Here is a 16,237-nt window from a genome sequence, read left to right on the forward strand (position 1 = left end):
GAATGAACAGGGTGATTGAAGCACTGGATAAGAAGTGTACGTGAGCAAAAGAGTTGGTTAGTGGTAGTTAGTTGGCACAAATGATTTGACTGGTAATAAGAAGAATGTAAGGATGGATGTCAGGAAGCTGTTAAGGAAAATGAAAAATAACAGTGTGGTAGGTTAAGTAATCAGCATGTTGCTCAGGTATGATAATGATGAGTTGAGAAGACCAGCAAAGATTATGAATGCCAGCAGAGATGTGTGAGGAGAGAGAGAGAGGAGTGCATTTTTGTGAATGTGTGGGCTGAATTTGAGGGATGGATAGAGCTGTATAAAAGAGATGAGCAACATTTAAATGAATTTGGTTGCAGAACCTGTTGCTGCAAGAGAAATGACTGAAGTGAATGGAAACTCTGAGGAAGTAAGAGGTGTTGTGGAAGAGAAGAAGTAAGTTAGGAGAGTTTGTGAATGGAGAAGTGAGGGCACGAGTGAAGAGAATGAGGAAGAAGGAACACAAAGCAGACAGAGAAATGGATGGGAGAGGTCCCTGTGGACAGGGAGACACTGCGTGAGAAGCGTAGATGATGGTTTCAAGAGTAGATGTATGAGTGTGCAAGAAAAGATTAAGATAGCCATGAATGTAGGGTGATGTTTAGGTCTAGGGAGGGGTGTAATAACAGTAATGATAGAGATATATTTTTTTGATTTTTTATGGCACAGACATCCAAGGTCATTTTGCACAAGGACACAAGTCATAGCAGTACATATGGTAAATGGCTAGTAGAACAATCACAAACATTCATGCCCTTGGCCGGATTCGAACCCTCAGTCTCTTGGCTGGAGAGTGGATACACTAACCACTCAACCAACCAAGCTGACGATGATAGAGAAGAAGAGTGTGGAGGAGTCATATCTAAGAAGTGGAATCAGTGTGACTTGTTATAGAAAAAAAAAATCAGCTAGTTTGTTTGTTTACAAATACTAGAAGTATTCCAAATAAGGGGAATGAAATTGTATCATTACTAGAGTTTGTTCATCCAAGAATTGGTGCAATCAGTAAGGCATGGTTCAACTAGGAAGACAGTTGTGTCATCTAAAGTGAAGATACAAGGAGCAAACAGTGACAGTAGATTTGAAGCAGAGTGATATAAAGTGGAGGTGGATAGAATGTTTAGTAGGGGTGTGACTAAAGACTTCATTACCAGGTCTATAGCAACACCCTACTAAACATTCTGTCCACCTCCACTTCACACAATTCTGTTTCAAAACCACTGTCACTGTGGAAAGCAGTGAGAAGGAAATGTTTAGTCAAATTGCTGTCTGGCTAATAAGAAAAGGGTGATCATTACAGGCAATTTCAATTATGGTAATATAGAGTGGAAGGAAGAGACAGCATCTTGAACCAAAGAGAATGAATTTGAGTTTTTGCGGGACTACCATCTTAAAAAATACGTAACAGAGGCTATACATGGATCAAAGGTCTTGGATTTGATTTTCTCATCAGAAGATATTGTAAATGAAGTTTTTACATCTTCCTCCAGTTATTGAAAGTGATCACTTGGGTGGTGCTCAGCAATATCAAGACTTTTAATAAATTTTGTTTAATCCTTTATCCAAGTGTAAGCAAACAAAGTTTGCGCCTGAAGTATCTTCAGGACTGTGGCAACTCGTGGTAAAGGTGGACCAAGCTCTCATCACTCCTTGTCTTAGTATCTCCCATAATGCAAAGCACATCTCATGTATAATGCTATGCATTAAGGGAAGGGCCACTGCCCAGACCTGTTTCGAACTATATTGAGGTCTTGTCAGTGGGAGCCAGACCCAGAGGTGGTGATACCAAGGTGGAAGCAATGGAGAAGTCATATTTACCTATACGAGTTGCCAAAAGGTGTTTCACCTTATTATTAAATTACTCTGGATTTAGAGAAAGATGTTGGAAGTTTTTTCTCCCCACTTGGTTAGACTATAATAAATTTAATTTAATCATTTATCCAAGTATAAACAAACAAAGTTAGTGCCCTGAAGTATCTCTTAATACCCTTCCCTTAATGCATAGCATTATACATGACTGCAAGGAGATGTGCTTTGCATTATGGGAGATACTACACTAGTGGCCAAAATTGTGGAAACCTTTTGGAAAGTGTATTTCTGAGGTTTGATGGCTCATAACACCACTTTTTTTTGGAGTAATACCATAAAATTATATATCAATGGAAAGATAATTTAATCAAAAATGTAATGCAATAACTTTTATGAAGGATTTTTTTATTAGAACAGCAATTATAAAGAAGAAAAGTGAAACACATAGAAAAAATGAGATATACAAAAATTCTCACAATGTGAGTTAATACTTACTTGGGTAACCTTTAGCGTTAATTACTGCCTTACAATGCCTTCCCATGGAGTGAACCAAGTTTTTTAGTTCTGTTATAATGTGAAACCAAGATTGAATTATTGCTTCTATTAATTGGGTTTTATTGGTAGGTTGCTTCTGACTAACAAGTTTCTTAAGTCGGCTCCATAAATTTTTGATTGGGTTAAGGTTCGGGCTATTCCCAAGTCATTCCAGCAGTGGAATACGATTATCTTGAAACCATTTTTTGCACACAGCAGCAACATAACATGGAGCTGAATCCTGTTGAAATATAAATGCTTCATTATCTTGGAAAAGATTACTTGCGGAAGGCTTCAGTTCGGGCTCAAGTATTTCATTTATGTATTTTTGGGCATTTATATTCCCATTAATCATGCAAATTCTGCCCACACCTTTTGATGTCAAACAACCCCAGATCATAACACTACGTGGGTGTTTCATGGTAGGTGTAATGCAATCAGGATGCAAATCTTCTCCTTACATATTTTATGACATCACTACCAAACAGGGAGATTTTGGTCTCATCACTCCAAATAACACTGTCCCATTGTTCCGCTGTCCAGTTAACATGGGTTTTAGTGCAGTTTAATCTTTTCAACCTTTGTTTGAGAGATAAAAAGGGCTTTTTTCGTGGAATTCTAGCATTTAGACCAAATTCCTGCAGTTTGCGCCAAACAGTCCTTGCACTCAACTTCACATTGCATTGTGGCATTTCATCTTGTATACACCCAGATGATTTTCTTCTGTCACGTAGGCACAGTCTCTCAATTCTTCTATCATCACTTGCTGTTGTGCACCTTTTCCTGCCTTTATCAGTCTGGTTTTGTAGTGACTGAGTCTCCTTATACCTCTTCAAAAATTTAGAAATGCCACCTTTGGTTAAGTTTCCACCAATTTTTCTTCTAATTTCTTCATAACTGTAGCCTTGGTCACTTAATAGTATACCATTTTACATCACTTTCTGAGTGACCAGTCAACTCTTTGCGCCATTTCTTTAATTTTATTACGTTTTACAAGCTCACTAAATGAAAGAACACAAAAAAAACCAACCAACTTGATAGCAATCACATAACACACTGACAAATGTCCTCCTCTCAGCTCCAATACATGACATCAATAGCTGAATCCTACTGTGACCTAATTGGCTCATTGCCAAAACAAGATGACACCTGATTGGCTCTCTAAACACTCATGTTCATTGGAAACTAGTCTGGGTAGTGGCCCTTCCCTTAATGAATAACATTATACATATCCGCAAGGAGATGTGTTTTGCATTATGGGAGATACTGAGATAGGAGTGATGTTAGCTTGGTCCACCTTTGCTACAAGTTGCCCAGTGTTGTGCTACCTGACCCCAGTCCTGGAAATACTTTCAGGCGCAAACTTTGTTTGCTCACACTTGGATAAAGGATTAAACTAAATTTATTATACTCGTGTTCATTGGCTACATTCAAACGAAGGAAAGCTACTTCATATCAACCTAAGCAAGTTGTGCTTCTTTTTTCTGGTTATTTGGCTATAACTTTTCATAGAATACAGATAATTGAACAACTTTGTTGCATTACATTCTTGATTAAATTTTCTTTCCATTGATATATAATTTTATTACACCAAAAAACAAGTGGTGTTATGAGCCATCAAACCTCAAAAATACACTTTTTCCAAAAGGTTTCCACAATTTTGGTCACTAGTATAAGACAAAGAGTGATGAGAGCTTGGTCCACCTTTACCACAAGTTGCCTCAGTTCTAAAGATACTTCAGGTGCTAACTTTGTTTGTTTACACGTGGATAAAGGATTAAACTAAATTTATTATAGTCTAACCAAGTGGGGAAAAAAAACTTCCAACATCTTTGTCTAAATCCAGAGACATTTAATAATAAGGTGAGACACCTTTTAACAACTCATATAGGTAAATATGAGTTCTCCATTTCTTCCACCTTGGTATCACTGCCTCTGGGTCTGGCTCCCACTGACAAGACCTCAGTAAAGGTCGAAACTGGTCTGAGTAGTGGCCCTTCCCTTAATGCAAAGCATTATACATGTCTGCAAGGAGATGTGCTTTGCATTATGGAAGATACTAAGACAAGGAGTGATGAGAGCTTGGTCCACCTTTACTACAAGTTGCCTCAGTCCTGAAGATACTTCAGGCGTAAACTTTGTTTGCATACACTTCAATAAAGGATTAAACTAAATCTATTATAGTCTAACGAAGTGGAAAAAAAAAACGTCCAACATCAGGGCTTTTGTCAGAAAGGGTTATATGTGAAACTACAAAGTGAGTGATTATGACACACTCGGGAGGAGGCTTGCAGCGATATCATGGAATGAGGAATTGGATGGGAAGGAAATCAGTGCTGTTTGGCCCCTACTCAGGAACTGTCTGGCAGAGGCAAAGACTGAGTGTATTCCAAAGGTCGGGAGATTAAATAATGTAGGTATAAAATGCATGACTGAAGAAATGAAACATGCAATCTGGAAGAAAAACGCATTGTAGAGGCAGCACAAGATGAGTGACAATAATCAGTTACGTGAGGAATACAAAAAGCAAGTAAGGAAGATGACTGACTTAGAAAGGGTAGCAAAAGTGTTGTATGAGCAGCAGTTAGCAAATGACACTAAAAGAAATCCTGGGGAGTTTTTTTCGATATGTGGCAGGTAGAAGGGAGAATGATTATGGGAAGATGATGTTGGTCAGTGATAATGGAAAAATGATAAATACTGAGGAAGATATAGTAGAGGTGTTAAATGAGCAGTTCATGAGTATTCCATCCTTGTGATTGTAACATAATGCAGAACTTGAGAGCACTGGGAATGGGGGAGGAACCACTGATGGTTAGTGAGCAGGAGATATAAGAGGAAATGAGTAAACTTGATGTCAACAAGGCTAAGGAATCTTATGTATATCACTGATGTCTTGAGAGAATGTTTCAGGGAGTTAACAGCAGCTTTAACTTACCTTTATAATATGACTCTTAGACTGTCGCAAGTTCCAAAGGAGTGGAAAGAGGGCAAAATAGTTCTGCTTCATAAAGAGGGTAATAAGGTTAAGGTTTAGAATCATAGGCCAATCTGCTTGTCTGGACTTGTGGTCAGGATATCGGAGAAGTTAGCAAGGACAAGGATTCAGAACAGGGTTAAGAGCAGCAAATTCTCTTTAATGGACAAAGTGGGTTTGCTAAAGGAAGATCGTGTTTCAGCAATCTGCATATTTATTATAACAAGAGTGACAAACACATTGGACAAGGCATATGCATATACAGTAATATATTCAAGATTTTGCAAAGACTGCCACACAAGCTGGTAATTAAATTTAAACAGATGGGTTTGGACAGTAGATTAGTTAGCTGGATTGGAGTTTACCTGTCTGATAGGTATCAGCAGGTTGTATACAGGTAGGGAGGGATATCCCAGAAGAGGAAAGTCACTAGTGGTGTGATCCACAGGTCTGTGTTGGGGTCATTATTGTTGAATTTCTATGTCAATAACATTGGAACGAGCTTAAATGGTGCATGATCAGTTGTTTAAGTTGAGGAGAGTTACAAGAAGTAGAGCAGATGTTGTAGCCTTGCAAGAGGACTTGAAGAGACTGTCTGAATGGGAAAGTTGTGGGAATGTCAGTTTAATGTAGTGTAATCCATTGTCAAAGTATAAGGTTTTAAAATATGGGTGGCAAAAATAGAATGCAGAGTATAGCATTGGTGGGGATATCTTAGAGGAGGTTGAGGAGATGAAAGATCGGGGATGATGATGGATAGGGACTTGAAATTTCAAGAACATTTTGCAAAAATTGTGAACATAACACAGCAGATTATGGGAATGATGCAGAGAACACTGACATGAAGAAGTAAAGATGTTACGATTCCACGTACAAGGCTTTGTTCAAGCTGCATGTGGATTACTGTGCACAGATTTGTTTGCTTGGTTTTCAAAAGGATGATGAGTTGTTGGAGAGGGTTGTTTCTGGAATGTGGAATATGAGGACAGATTGAGGGAATGCAAATTACAAAGCCTAGCAGACTGAAGGAGCAGAAGGGGGACATGATCGAAACATAAATTGATAAAGGGTAATTACCAGATTCATGTGGATGAGATTTTCCATAAAATATCTAGATACAGAGGGAGAACAAGAGATTATCCATGGAAGCTGTATAAAGAGAGTGTGAGCAGTGAATTGTTGGTAATAGATCGAGTAGATTTTTTGCACGAAGAGTTGTGGGTAATTGGAATGCATTGCCTGAAAGTGTGGTGAGTGCAGAGACAATGAATATATTTAAGTCAAGGTATGATGAGCTGTGCATGTGAGAGTGAGACTTCCTGTGATGAGTCTTTTAATTCCATATAGGTCTGATAATAATAATAATTTCTAAGCTTTTTCAAATAGCCTCTAGAATACTTTCTCTATATTCTCTAAGAACACATGCTGACTTATTTGCCAGAAACTTTAAATATACTTTCTTCTTTTCTTTTACTGTCTCTCTAACTTCGTGAGTCCACCAAGGAGTTCTAATTTTTCTATCCCTGCAGACAACCTCACCACACCTACAAGAATTCAATAAAGAAATAGAACACTCCAATAGAGTGAGGTTTCTTCTAGATGCTTCTACATATATTTCCGAGAAGAAACTTGTCCATTATGAGACAGTTTGATAATCAGAAACTGAAAGAATTTATTACTGTAATTCTAGAAAATGCAAAAACTGCAGGGTACTTTCATACATTACAGAATGAAGTGAACAAATTATTCTTGTCATGGAGGAATTTGTGATTGGTTAGTAGGCATTGGAACAGATGGAGAGCAGTTAACATGTTAGAAAAAAAAAAAAAATGGGCTAGTGGCAAAATGAAAGAGGCATGCCAAATCTTATATCAACATATTGTATTATAAATAATCTAAATCTGGCTGTTTCAAATTTCATTAAAGAAAAAAGTTCCTTTTGTTGCAAAAATCAAAACAGTAGTAAAAAATTCTATACTTTTTTTTACCAGAATTCACCAAAAAGAGAAAAGTAGCAGCCATATTACAAACAAAAATCCCAAAGTTCAAGTACCTGCATTCAGTAAGGTTGATGTCTAATAGAGTGGGGCAGTGACTGCACGTGTTCAGTACTCTGCAGTGGTAATGCATTTAGAGGAAATAGCCAATGGAACAGTGGATAATACTGCAATATCAAAAAGTCTTGTTTAAGAAAATGAAGACATACTACAGTGGTATTCCAATAATGCATGCAGTGAACTATTGAAATGTTGAACGAAATAATCTAATAAATGAAGGAATAATCTATCATCATCATCAGTTGCATCAGTCTTGGGACTGGTAGCTCAGCAGCAATTTCCTCCATTCCGCTTTGTCATTGGCTTTCTTCTTAACCTCCTGGTAACTCCTCAAACCCGTGCTGTCTTTGACTTGGTCGAGAAAGCTTTTCCTTGGTCTGCCTCTTCTTCTTTTCCCCTCTATTTTGCCTTCAGTTATTCTTTTCACAAGTCCATCATGTCGAAGTATATGTCCAAACCACCTATCCCTTCTAATTTTGATCGATTTAATTAGAGTTCTTGTTTCGTTTATCTCTTGTTTAGGACTTGTTCGTTTGATTTTTTTTCTGTCCATTTTATTTTGTTCATGTGGCACCAGCACCATATTTCAAAAGCCTCTAATCTTCTTACAAGATATCTTCTCTGCCTAGAATCCAGGTTTCACATCCATACAGTGCAATGCTCCATATCACTGTCTTTACTAATTTTTTTTTTAATTGTAGGTTGAGGTTTCCTGTTAAAATGCTTTTCATCTTAGAGAATTGAGCTTTTGCATTGTTTATTCTTGATCTTATGTCTTCTCTTGTTCTGCTATCTTTTGTTATTAGGCTTCCTAAATATTTAAAGCTTTTCACTTGTTTTATTTGTTCCCCGTTGATGTCTACATGCTCTGCATTGATAGGGATTTTGCTTGTAACAATGATTTTAGTCTTATCTGTGTTGATTTTCATTTTATATTTTTCAAGGTCATTATTTAGTAATTCTAGCATTGTTTTTAACGTTCTTCTGTTTTCTGCTACAAGGGCTATGTCATCAGCAAATCTTATACACATGACTTGCTCACCATTTATCTTTATGCCACTATTTATTTTATCTTTAGTTTCCTGAATGGCCTTTTCAATATATAAATGAAATAAAAGTGGTGAAAGTATAAATCCTTGTCTTACTCAACTCCTTATATTTATTATTTTCTCCTCATCGTTGATTTTAATCTGTCCATTTTGATTTTTGTAAATTTGATAAATTATTTTCCTATCCCTCAAATCTATGCCGATATTAGTTAGACAATTTAGGAGTATTTGCTGGTTTACTTTATCAAACGCTTTCTCTAAATCAAGGAAGCAAATGTAAGTATTTTGACTAAGGTCTAATCTTCTCTCTATTATTGTTCTTAAACAGAGTATTGCCTCTCTTGTTCCTTTATTCTTTCTGAATCCAAATTGGTCTTCATCCAATGGACAATCTATTTTTGAATAAATTCTATTTTGAATAATTTTTAGCAGAATTTTGCTAACATGTGGGATTGAAGCTATTGTTCTAAATTGGCTGCATTTGTTTGCATTATTCTTTTTTGGTATTGGTATTATGGTTGATTTCATAAAGTCCTTTGGTATTTCTCCTCTATCATAGATTTGGGCTTAATCTATAATAAATTTAATTTAATCCTTTATCCAAGTGTATGCAAACAAAATTTATGCCTGAAATATCTTCAGGACTGAGGCAACTTGTAGTAAAGGTGGACCAAGCTCTCATGACTCCTTGTCTCAGTATCTCCCATAATGCAAAGCCCATCTCCTTGCAGACATGTATAATGCTATGCATTAAGGGAAAGGCCACTACCCAGACAGGTATCGACCTTTATTGAGGTCTCATCAGTGGGAGCCAGACCCAGAAGTGGTGATACTAAGGCAGAAGTAATGGAGGTCATATTTACAAACTTACAAATTACAAACTTTGTTTGCATACACTTGGATAAAGGATTAAACTAAATTTATTATAGTCTAACCAAGTGCAAAATAAACTTCCAACATCTTTCTCTAAATCCAGAGTAATTTAATAATAAGATGGTACACCTTTTGGCTCTTCATATGAAACTCTCTGAGTTTCTTATTCGGCTGTAAAACAATATGGGATGTAACATCCCTTAATTTAAATCATTTTATGTCACCAAATTGAAGCCTTTGGCTCTTCATATATTTAATAATGAAGAAATAGTTTCAATAAATTTGGGAAATGAGTGTTGTAATAAGTTCAGAGTTGTGGGGAAGCATTTAAACACAAAAGACCTTTTTGAAAGAATATTGAATAATAAGAACAGGTTTCCATTTCTCTCAAATATGCTTGAAATTACAGCCGTTATACCAGCATGTAAGTCATCACATGAGATTTTAGTCAAATCAATCTATTAAAAGGGAAAGCTGAAGTCATCAATGAACTCCTCAAACCTGAATGATTTACTTATGATACATACGATGGCCCTTCTCTGCAGGACTTTATTAAAGAAAACACAAACTGGAAGACATGTGAAGCACCTTATGTGAATAAAATGTCAGCGGCATAAATTTTAAACCTACATTGAACGGAAAGGATATTTGTGCATAATTACACGTAATGTATAGTAAGAATTAAATAACATATCACTTTATTTTTTCATCTTAACATTTTGCTTTTTAAACCATCAATTATAACAATATTTATATAAAGAACATCGATGTCTGAAGCCCTCCACACACACACACACACACACACACACGTGTGTGTGCTCTCTCTCTCTCTCTCTCTCTGTGTGAGGAATACAGATGGGATTGTGAAATAAGAAACCTATTGACATTTTTCAGTTAGAAGTTGTAAATGATTGGGAATACTTCATGAGCAAGGCTGTTCCAGAATATGTGGACTGCACACACAGGGGAAAGAGGGATGATATAATAGAATCTATAAACTTCTGAGAGGATGTAATAGGATATCAGTTGATGAAATTTTTCATTATATAGAAGGTGGGGAGAGGACACAGGGGTATCCATGAAAGTTTGTGTGCATAGGAAAACCTTGCTTAACGCAAATTCGATGTGCGTGATAACCAGTTAGCATGACTGAGTGAAACGATGCAATTTCCTGCTTTAAGTGAGTGATTAATCAGTTAACGCAAATTTTTTATGTTATGCAAAATTTTTTGTTGCCAATCTGCAGCAAGCGCTGCCACTTGTCAATGTATTAGCCAGTGGGCAGTGGCTGGTGACACTCGGCAGTTGAATCAAAGCTATCATCGCAAGTGCACGTGAAAACTGTTCTCTTGCTCAATCACTTTTCTTTCATTTTGCTTTAATTTAGATACCTATAAGGCTTTATTATATTCAATCCCTGATATGGAAAAGAGAAAGACTGATAAAGAAAGCAACAGTAATAAAAAGAGAAGAAAAGGAATTACGTTACAGGAAAAGCTGGAAGTCATTAAGAGACATGAAAATAGTGCTAGTAATACAATGATTGTGTGATACCAGGGTATCAGTGAGTTTACAGTTCAGACTATATTAAATAAGAGCAAAGAATACAAAAAACAAGGAAAAGTTGCTACTGTTAAGTTGCTACTAAACAAGTAGCAAGGAATATTCAGGCAAAAGCTCTCAATATTTTTACATCAATGAAAGAGACCAAATATCAAGAGGAATGTGAAAGCTTTACTGCAAGTTTAGGATGGTTTGACAGTTTTAAAAATCAAGCTGGACTGCATAATGTAACAATATCTGGGGAATCTGCTAGTGCTGATAAAGATTCTGCAGCCAAGTTTCCTGAAGAATTGCAAAGGATAATTCAGGAGGGTGATTATGAAGATCGTCAAATATTCCACATCCACGAAACTGGTTTCTTTTGGAAGCATATGCCAACAAAAACTTTCATAGCTAAAACTGAAGCATCTCAACCAGGATAAAAAGTATCTAAAGATGGTCTTATGCTTTTATTAGGAGGCAATGCAGAAGGCGACTTTAAAATCAAGCCTATGTCAGTTTATCATGAGCAAAATCCAAGCTCTAACATTATTGAAGAAATCAGCACAAAGAACCTGAATTTAATGAACTGGATAATAGAGATGTGAGAAACTCGCTCGATTCCCATTCAGAACAGTTAAGTGAGAATGATCTTCTTCAACTAGAAGAACAGAGTGCATATGAAGAAGATAAGGAGTGTGAACAAGAAAAGAATGGTATGACTAAGAAGATAACTGCAAAAGAACTTGAGCTAGTTTTCAATTGCATTGAGCATACTAAGGAAATTTTGTCTGATGCTGATCCTGATATCAGTAGCTGCCCAATATCCCTAATCCTGATATGGAACGAAGCTTCGAAGTTTACCGAAATCTTGATAACGTGATCGTCAGCTATCGCAACTTGCATGACAAGATGAAAAAGTCAGACACTATTCAAACATCTTGACTTAATTTTTTTTGTAAAAAAGTAGCTTGATGAAATGTTTAGACATTAAATAAAAATTTAAGCAACTGATTTTTATTAACTTTGATGATTTTATCCTCTAATACATCTTATACTGTAATTTTTTTTCCAGATTTATGCTAACTGATGGATGAATTATAATTATTCTTATTGTTTATTGCATTTGCTTAACGTGATTTCACTTAGCACGCATTAATTGATGGAATAATTAATTGCGTTAAGCAAGGTTTTCCAGTAGTTAAGAAAGTGGTGAGATTAGATTTTTCTCTTGAAGAGCAGTGAGCAGATACATTCAGTGTGAATGAGTTTAAGAGAAGATATGGCAGCTGGTGTGGGTGATCTATGGCCTCCCTCAGTGAGTCCTTCACTCTCTACAAGTCTCAGATAATAATAATAATAATATAACACTTTTGCTTATTTCATGTATTTATTGAATTATTGGACATCTTTATGTCGGAAACATGATGTAAATAACAAGCATGTCCTGAATAGAAATCCAAGAAGCACATTATTATCAACACTGCCTTTTCTCTAACTTTTCCAAGAAAATTTCTTACTCTACTGTTTAAATCTCGAACAAGAACAGATCTTCCTTTTTTTTTTTTTTTTTTAGGTCAGAGGTTCTCTCTAATGACTAAAGGAATTCTCATATTCATGCACTACTACTTTCCAGAAAACAAGAGGCACAAATAAATCACATTTTCTAACTGTGAACTCTTCTTGAAAGTGTCTACCATTCAAGAAATCTATCTTCATATTTATTGAAGTCACAGTTATCTGAATAAATCACCTGAATAGTGGAAAAGCCAGCTACTGGAACAGCCTCAAACTGAATAGAAGCACCATCCACAGAAATATTAATAGATGAAATTAGATTTGCACAAATAACTTGTTGAGATGATTAGCGTTACCGAGACAAAAATGACAACAGAAACATTAATCATTTCAAGGGATTTGTATGATTTTTCTAGTTTTATTATCCAATTTCTTATTTTGATGTCTTTCCACATCACATTCCTTGATACTTCCCGTAATACAACAAGCTTATCATCATGTTTAGTGTTGAACACTATAACTACTCCTTCCTTTACCTGATCATTATTGCCTGAACACAGCATCCAGTAATGGTCATTGAAAAAATCTCACCTGTTTTTGTCTTCGTTGTTTCAGTAATGTCCTATTATGACAATCTGGTACTTCTCCAATTCTTCTGCTATTTCCACTTCTTTTTTCTTGATATGTCCTATGATGTTGATGCCAATCTTGAATTCTGCTGATGGCAATTTAGAGTTTGTTCCAGTAGCTGACTTTTCACTGTTTGCCAGGTTCCCTGAAGTAAACAGTAGGGGTGGCTTGTTTAACTGGGTAATGTCCCAGCTGATATGAATTTTCATTATGTTATACTCATTTTGTATTTTGGTTTAAGCAAGTAAGAGTACGATTTGGTCAGCTAAATCCAAATTGTCAGCCCATCCTTGTTCATTTTGTATCCAGGTGGATACCTAGGAGTGCACCACAAAAAAAAAAGGTGAGGATTAGACATTAAGTCAGAAGGCCTGTTTTCCACATTCCTTAAAAAAGCTTTGTGGAGTCTTCTCCGTTATCCAGCTTTGACCCTTAAGAAATCCCCTTAGTTATTATATGCATTATTTATTAAAAGAGTCATTAAAGATATTTAAACTATAAAAAGTTTAAATGACAATTGCTCTTGACATTTCCAGGACTTCTGATTGTGTTTGCAGTTGAGACCTGGTAAGCAAATTACCATACTTTGGTCTACATGTCACCTTTTGTAATTATGCAGTCAGCTTTCTCACTTGTCATTCACTTCATATCATGATGGCTTCCTCTTTTTGAGGAAGAGACTTGCTCTCAATCAACACTAATCCCATCCAGATTTGCAAGCGACAGCACGCTCCACTCATCCTACTCCATTGACAAATCTTGCATTACAGATATCAAGATCACCTGCAACCAGTGCCTTAAACATTGATCTCCACAGCATCCTTCCATCCTTCAACTGGATGAGGATAACCTCTCACCTTCAATGCCACCAAAACAGTCTTGCCTTTTCTCTCAGAAAAGGGATATCAACTCACTTGCTCTTACCCTCAGCAATACACTAATCTCCAGGCAGGATTCGGCCCTCTCTCTCTATGGATTGGCATTTACCTCCAGCCTCTCCTGCATAAATACATCACATCAGCATCTTCACCTTATTAAAAACTAGGCATTCTTTTCTGCTCAAGATGCTATTTTCCTCAACTAAGTTACTACCTCTTTATAAATTATTTCCTAATAGATTCACTTCAACCTCTGTCTCATAAATATAGTTTCAGTTCTGTCTTTTCCATTTACATAGTCAATGTGCAACTGACAGGGCAAACTATTTACTCCACCTTCTTGTGCGCCTGTTAAAACAAGATCAGCAGTTGCCCAATATCCCTTTTCAGTGCAACTATAAACAAACTGAACTTTCTTCTCCTATTCCTCTTTTCTTCCAGAGGACAGAGGTAGATGGGACAAAGGATTCTATAACAACTATATCCTCCAACTCTTCAAAAAAAAGTGTAAATAACTTTATCCTTTTCCAATCCACACCTATTGTACCTTATGCATGATACTGATATGCTATAGGATTTTTTACCTCTAGTGTATGGGATCAATACATATACTAAAAATTATCTTTGAATTTCTTCCCCCCCCCCAAACATGGTCTTTTTTACAGCTGGAATTTCAGATAATTAATAATAAGACAAGTACAGCACATAAATAATAAACCACACAGCTCGTTTTATGTAGAAATGAACAATTTTTATTCAATGTTGATAACAATAACACCAGTAAAGATATCTGTTATTGACAACTTTGATTTATACCAGAAACACTATGTGCTGCACTGTAAATATGGCTTTTACGTTACTTTTCGTTACATGTGCATACCAAGGCAATTAAAATTTTTAAAAAGCAGACAAGCAATCATTTTTAATTTGGTGATTTCGAATGACTAAGATTTCAGGAAAAATCTCATGTAGATGCTACTTCTACTAAATTCTAACACAATCACATGCTGAAATTGTAGCTATTGTACCAATTACTGAATAACTTATCAATATTCTGAATACAGTGCACGTGCATTAATCATTTGGAGTGCATAAGGCATGTAATGAATTACTGCTTCAATATTATATAAATAATATTTCTGAGTTACTATTAAAATTTTCTTAATTATTCATAAAAAATAAAATAAACTAATCCACTTACCATATGTTTTGACATAACACTGAACGAGCCATGGTCTAGACATAAATAAAATCTGATAAATTTTTTTTTTTTTTTTCATGTATTATTACAAAAATATTTTGGGAGATACTTTAATATTAGCTAGAAACCAATATTTATCAAAACATCCAGCTTTATAATTTTTAAAACACTAACTTACAGAAAAAACTTGTAAACATTAAAATAAGTGGTACTCATTCTAATATGTAATTTTTCACATGAACTAAATCATGAAATATATCTCATTTATTGAATGTGATTGTGGCATGATTATGTGCCACACATGAGAGAAAATAAGAACTGTTTTTCATTTCGTATCCCTATTAACTATCAATCAAAGACAAATATTTGTGTCAGAAAAAATCTAAAATTTTGAATTTTCTTAATGCCTTTCCTGTACTATTAACTGCCATGGTATACATCACTTAGTCTGGATTCCGTTAATGGTGACAAAAAATTAAATACTTGGGTAAATGAAAAGAAATTTTAAGATGAATACAGTAATGATACAGAGAACATAAATAAAGTGACTTTATTTATATTCTTAATATCTTTTTATCTTAATTTTATCTTTTAACTTTTAATCTTAATTTTCATCAAAAGTTAAAACAAATTCAAGTCAATACACAAAATCACACTCAAGTGAAAATTTCTCTTATTTTTGTTATATACAAGGGCAGGCAGAAAAGTAATACTAATCACCTTATGAAACCTCACATAATGTAAAGCAGTGTTTCTCAAAGTGTGATATGCGACCCCCGGGGTACACAAAAGATCTTCAGGGGGTACGTGGCAATTTTTGGCTATGCATCATTAACGCATGGAATCATTATTAAGGAAAAAAAAAGAATTATTTTAAAAGTATGTATTTCTCAATAAATTATATATTATGTGTGAATTCTCCTACTCAAATTGTGAGTTACTAATCGCCACGACGTTCACGTCCTGGCGATAGTAACTCACTCCATGCGGTGGTATATTCGTTGCACCTTTGTTGAGGTGAATTTTCTCTTTAGTTTGATGCAATTTGGAATGATATTGCTGTCCCTACACCGCTTTAAAAAAGCCACTCGATTGATAAAACGAGAAACATGAATCTTCAGCTTACCGTATCGATT

General features: G+C 35.5%; 1 protein-coding gene across 3 annotated transcripts in view; it reads right to left on the reverse strand.

Moving 5' to 3' along the window:
- LOC150095394 (carbohydrate sulfotransferase 11) overlaps positions 1-16,237 on the reverse strand; it is a 127,285-nt gene that overhangs the window by 84,254 nt on the left and 26,794 nt on the right. For all 3 annotated transcript variants that reach the window (XM_090410270.1, XM_090410268.1, XM_090410269.1), the window contains exon 2: positions 15,102-15,136. In XM_090410270.1, coding sequence (XP_090266396.1) covers positions 15,102-15,116 — 15 coding nt within the window. In that variant the 5' untranslated portion in view covers positions 15,117-15,136. The remainder of the gene's footprint in view (positions 1-15,101; positions 15,137-16,237) is intronic.

Source organism: Typopeltis vanoorti, chromosome 20, assembly GCF_054136105.1.
Source record: "Typopeltis vanoorti isolate ZY-2024b chromosome 20, IOZ_Tvanoo_1.0, whole genome shotgun sequence".
NCBI classification, from domain to species: Eukaryota; Metazoa; Arthropoda; class Arachnida; order Uropygi; family Thelyphonidae; genus Typopeltis; species Typopeltis vanoorti.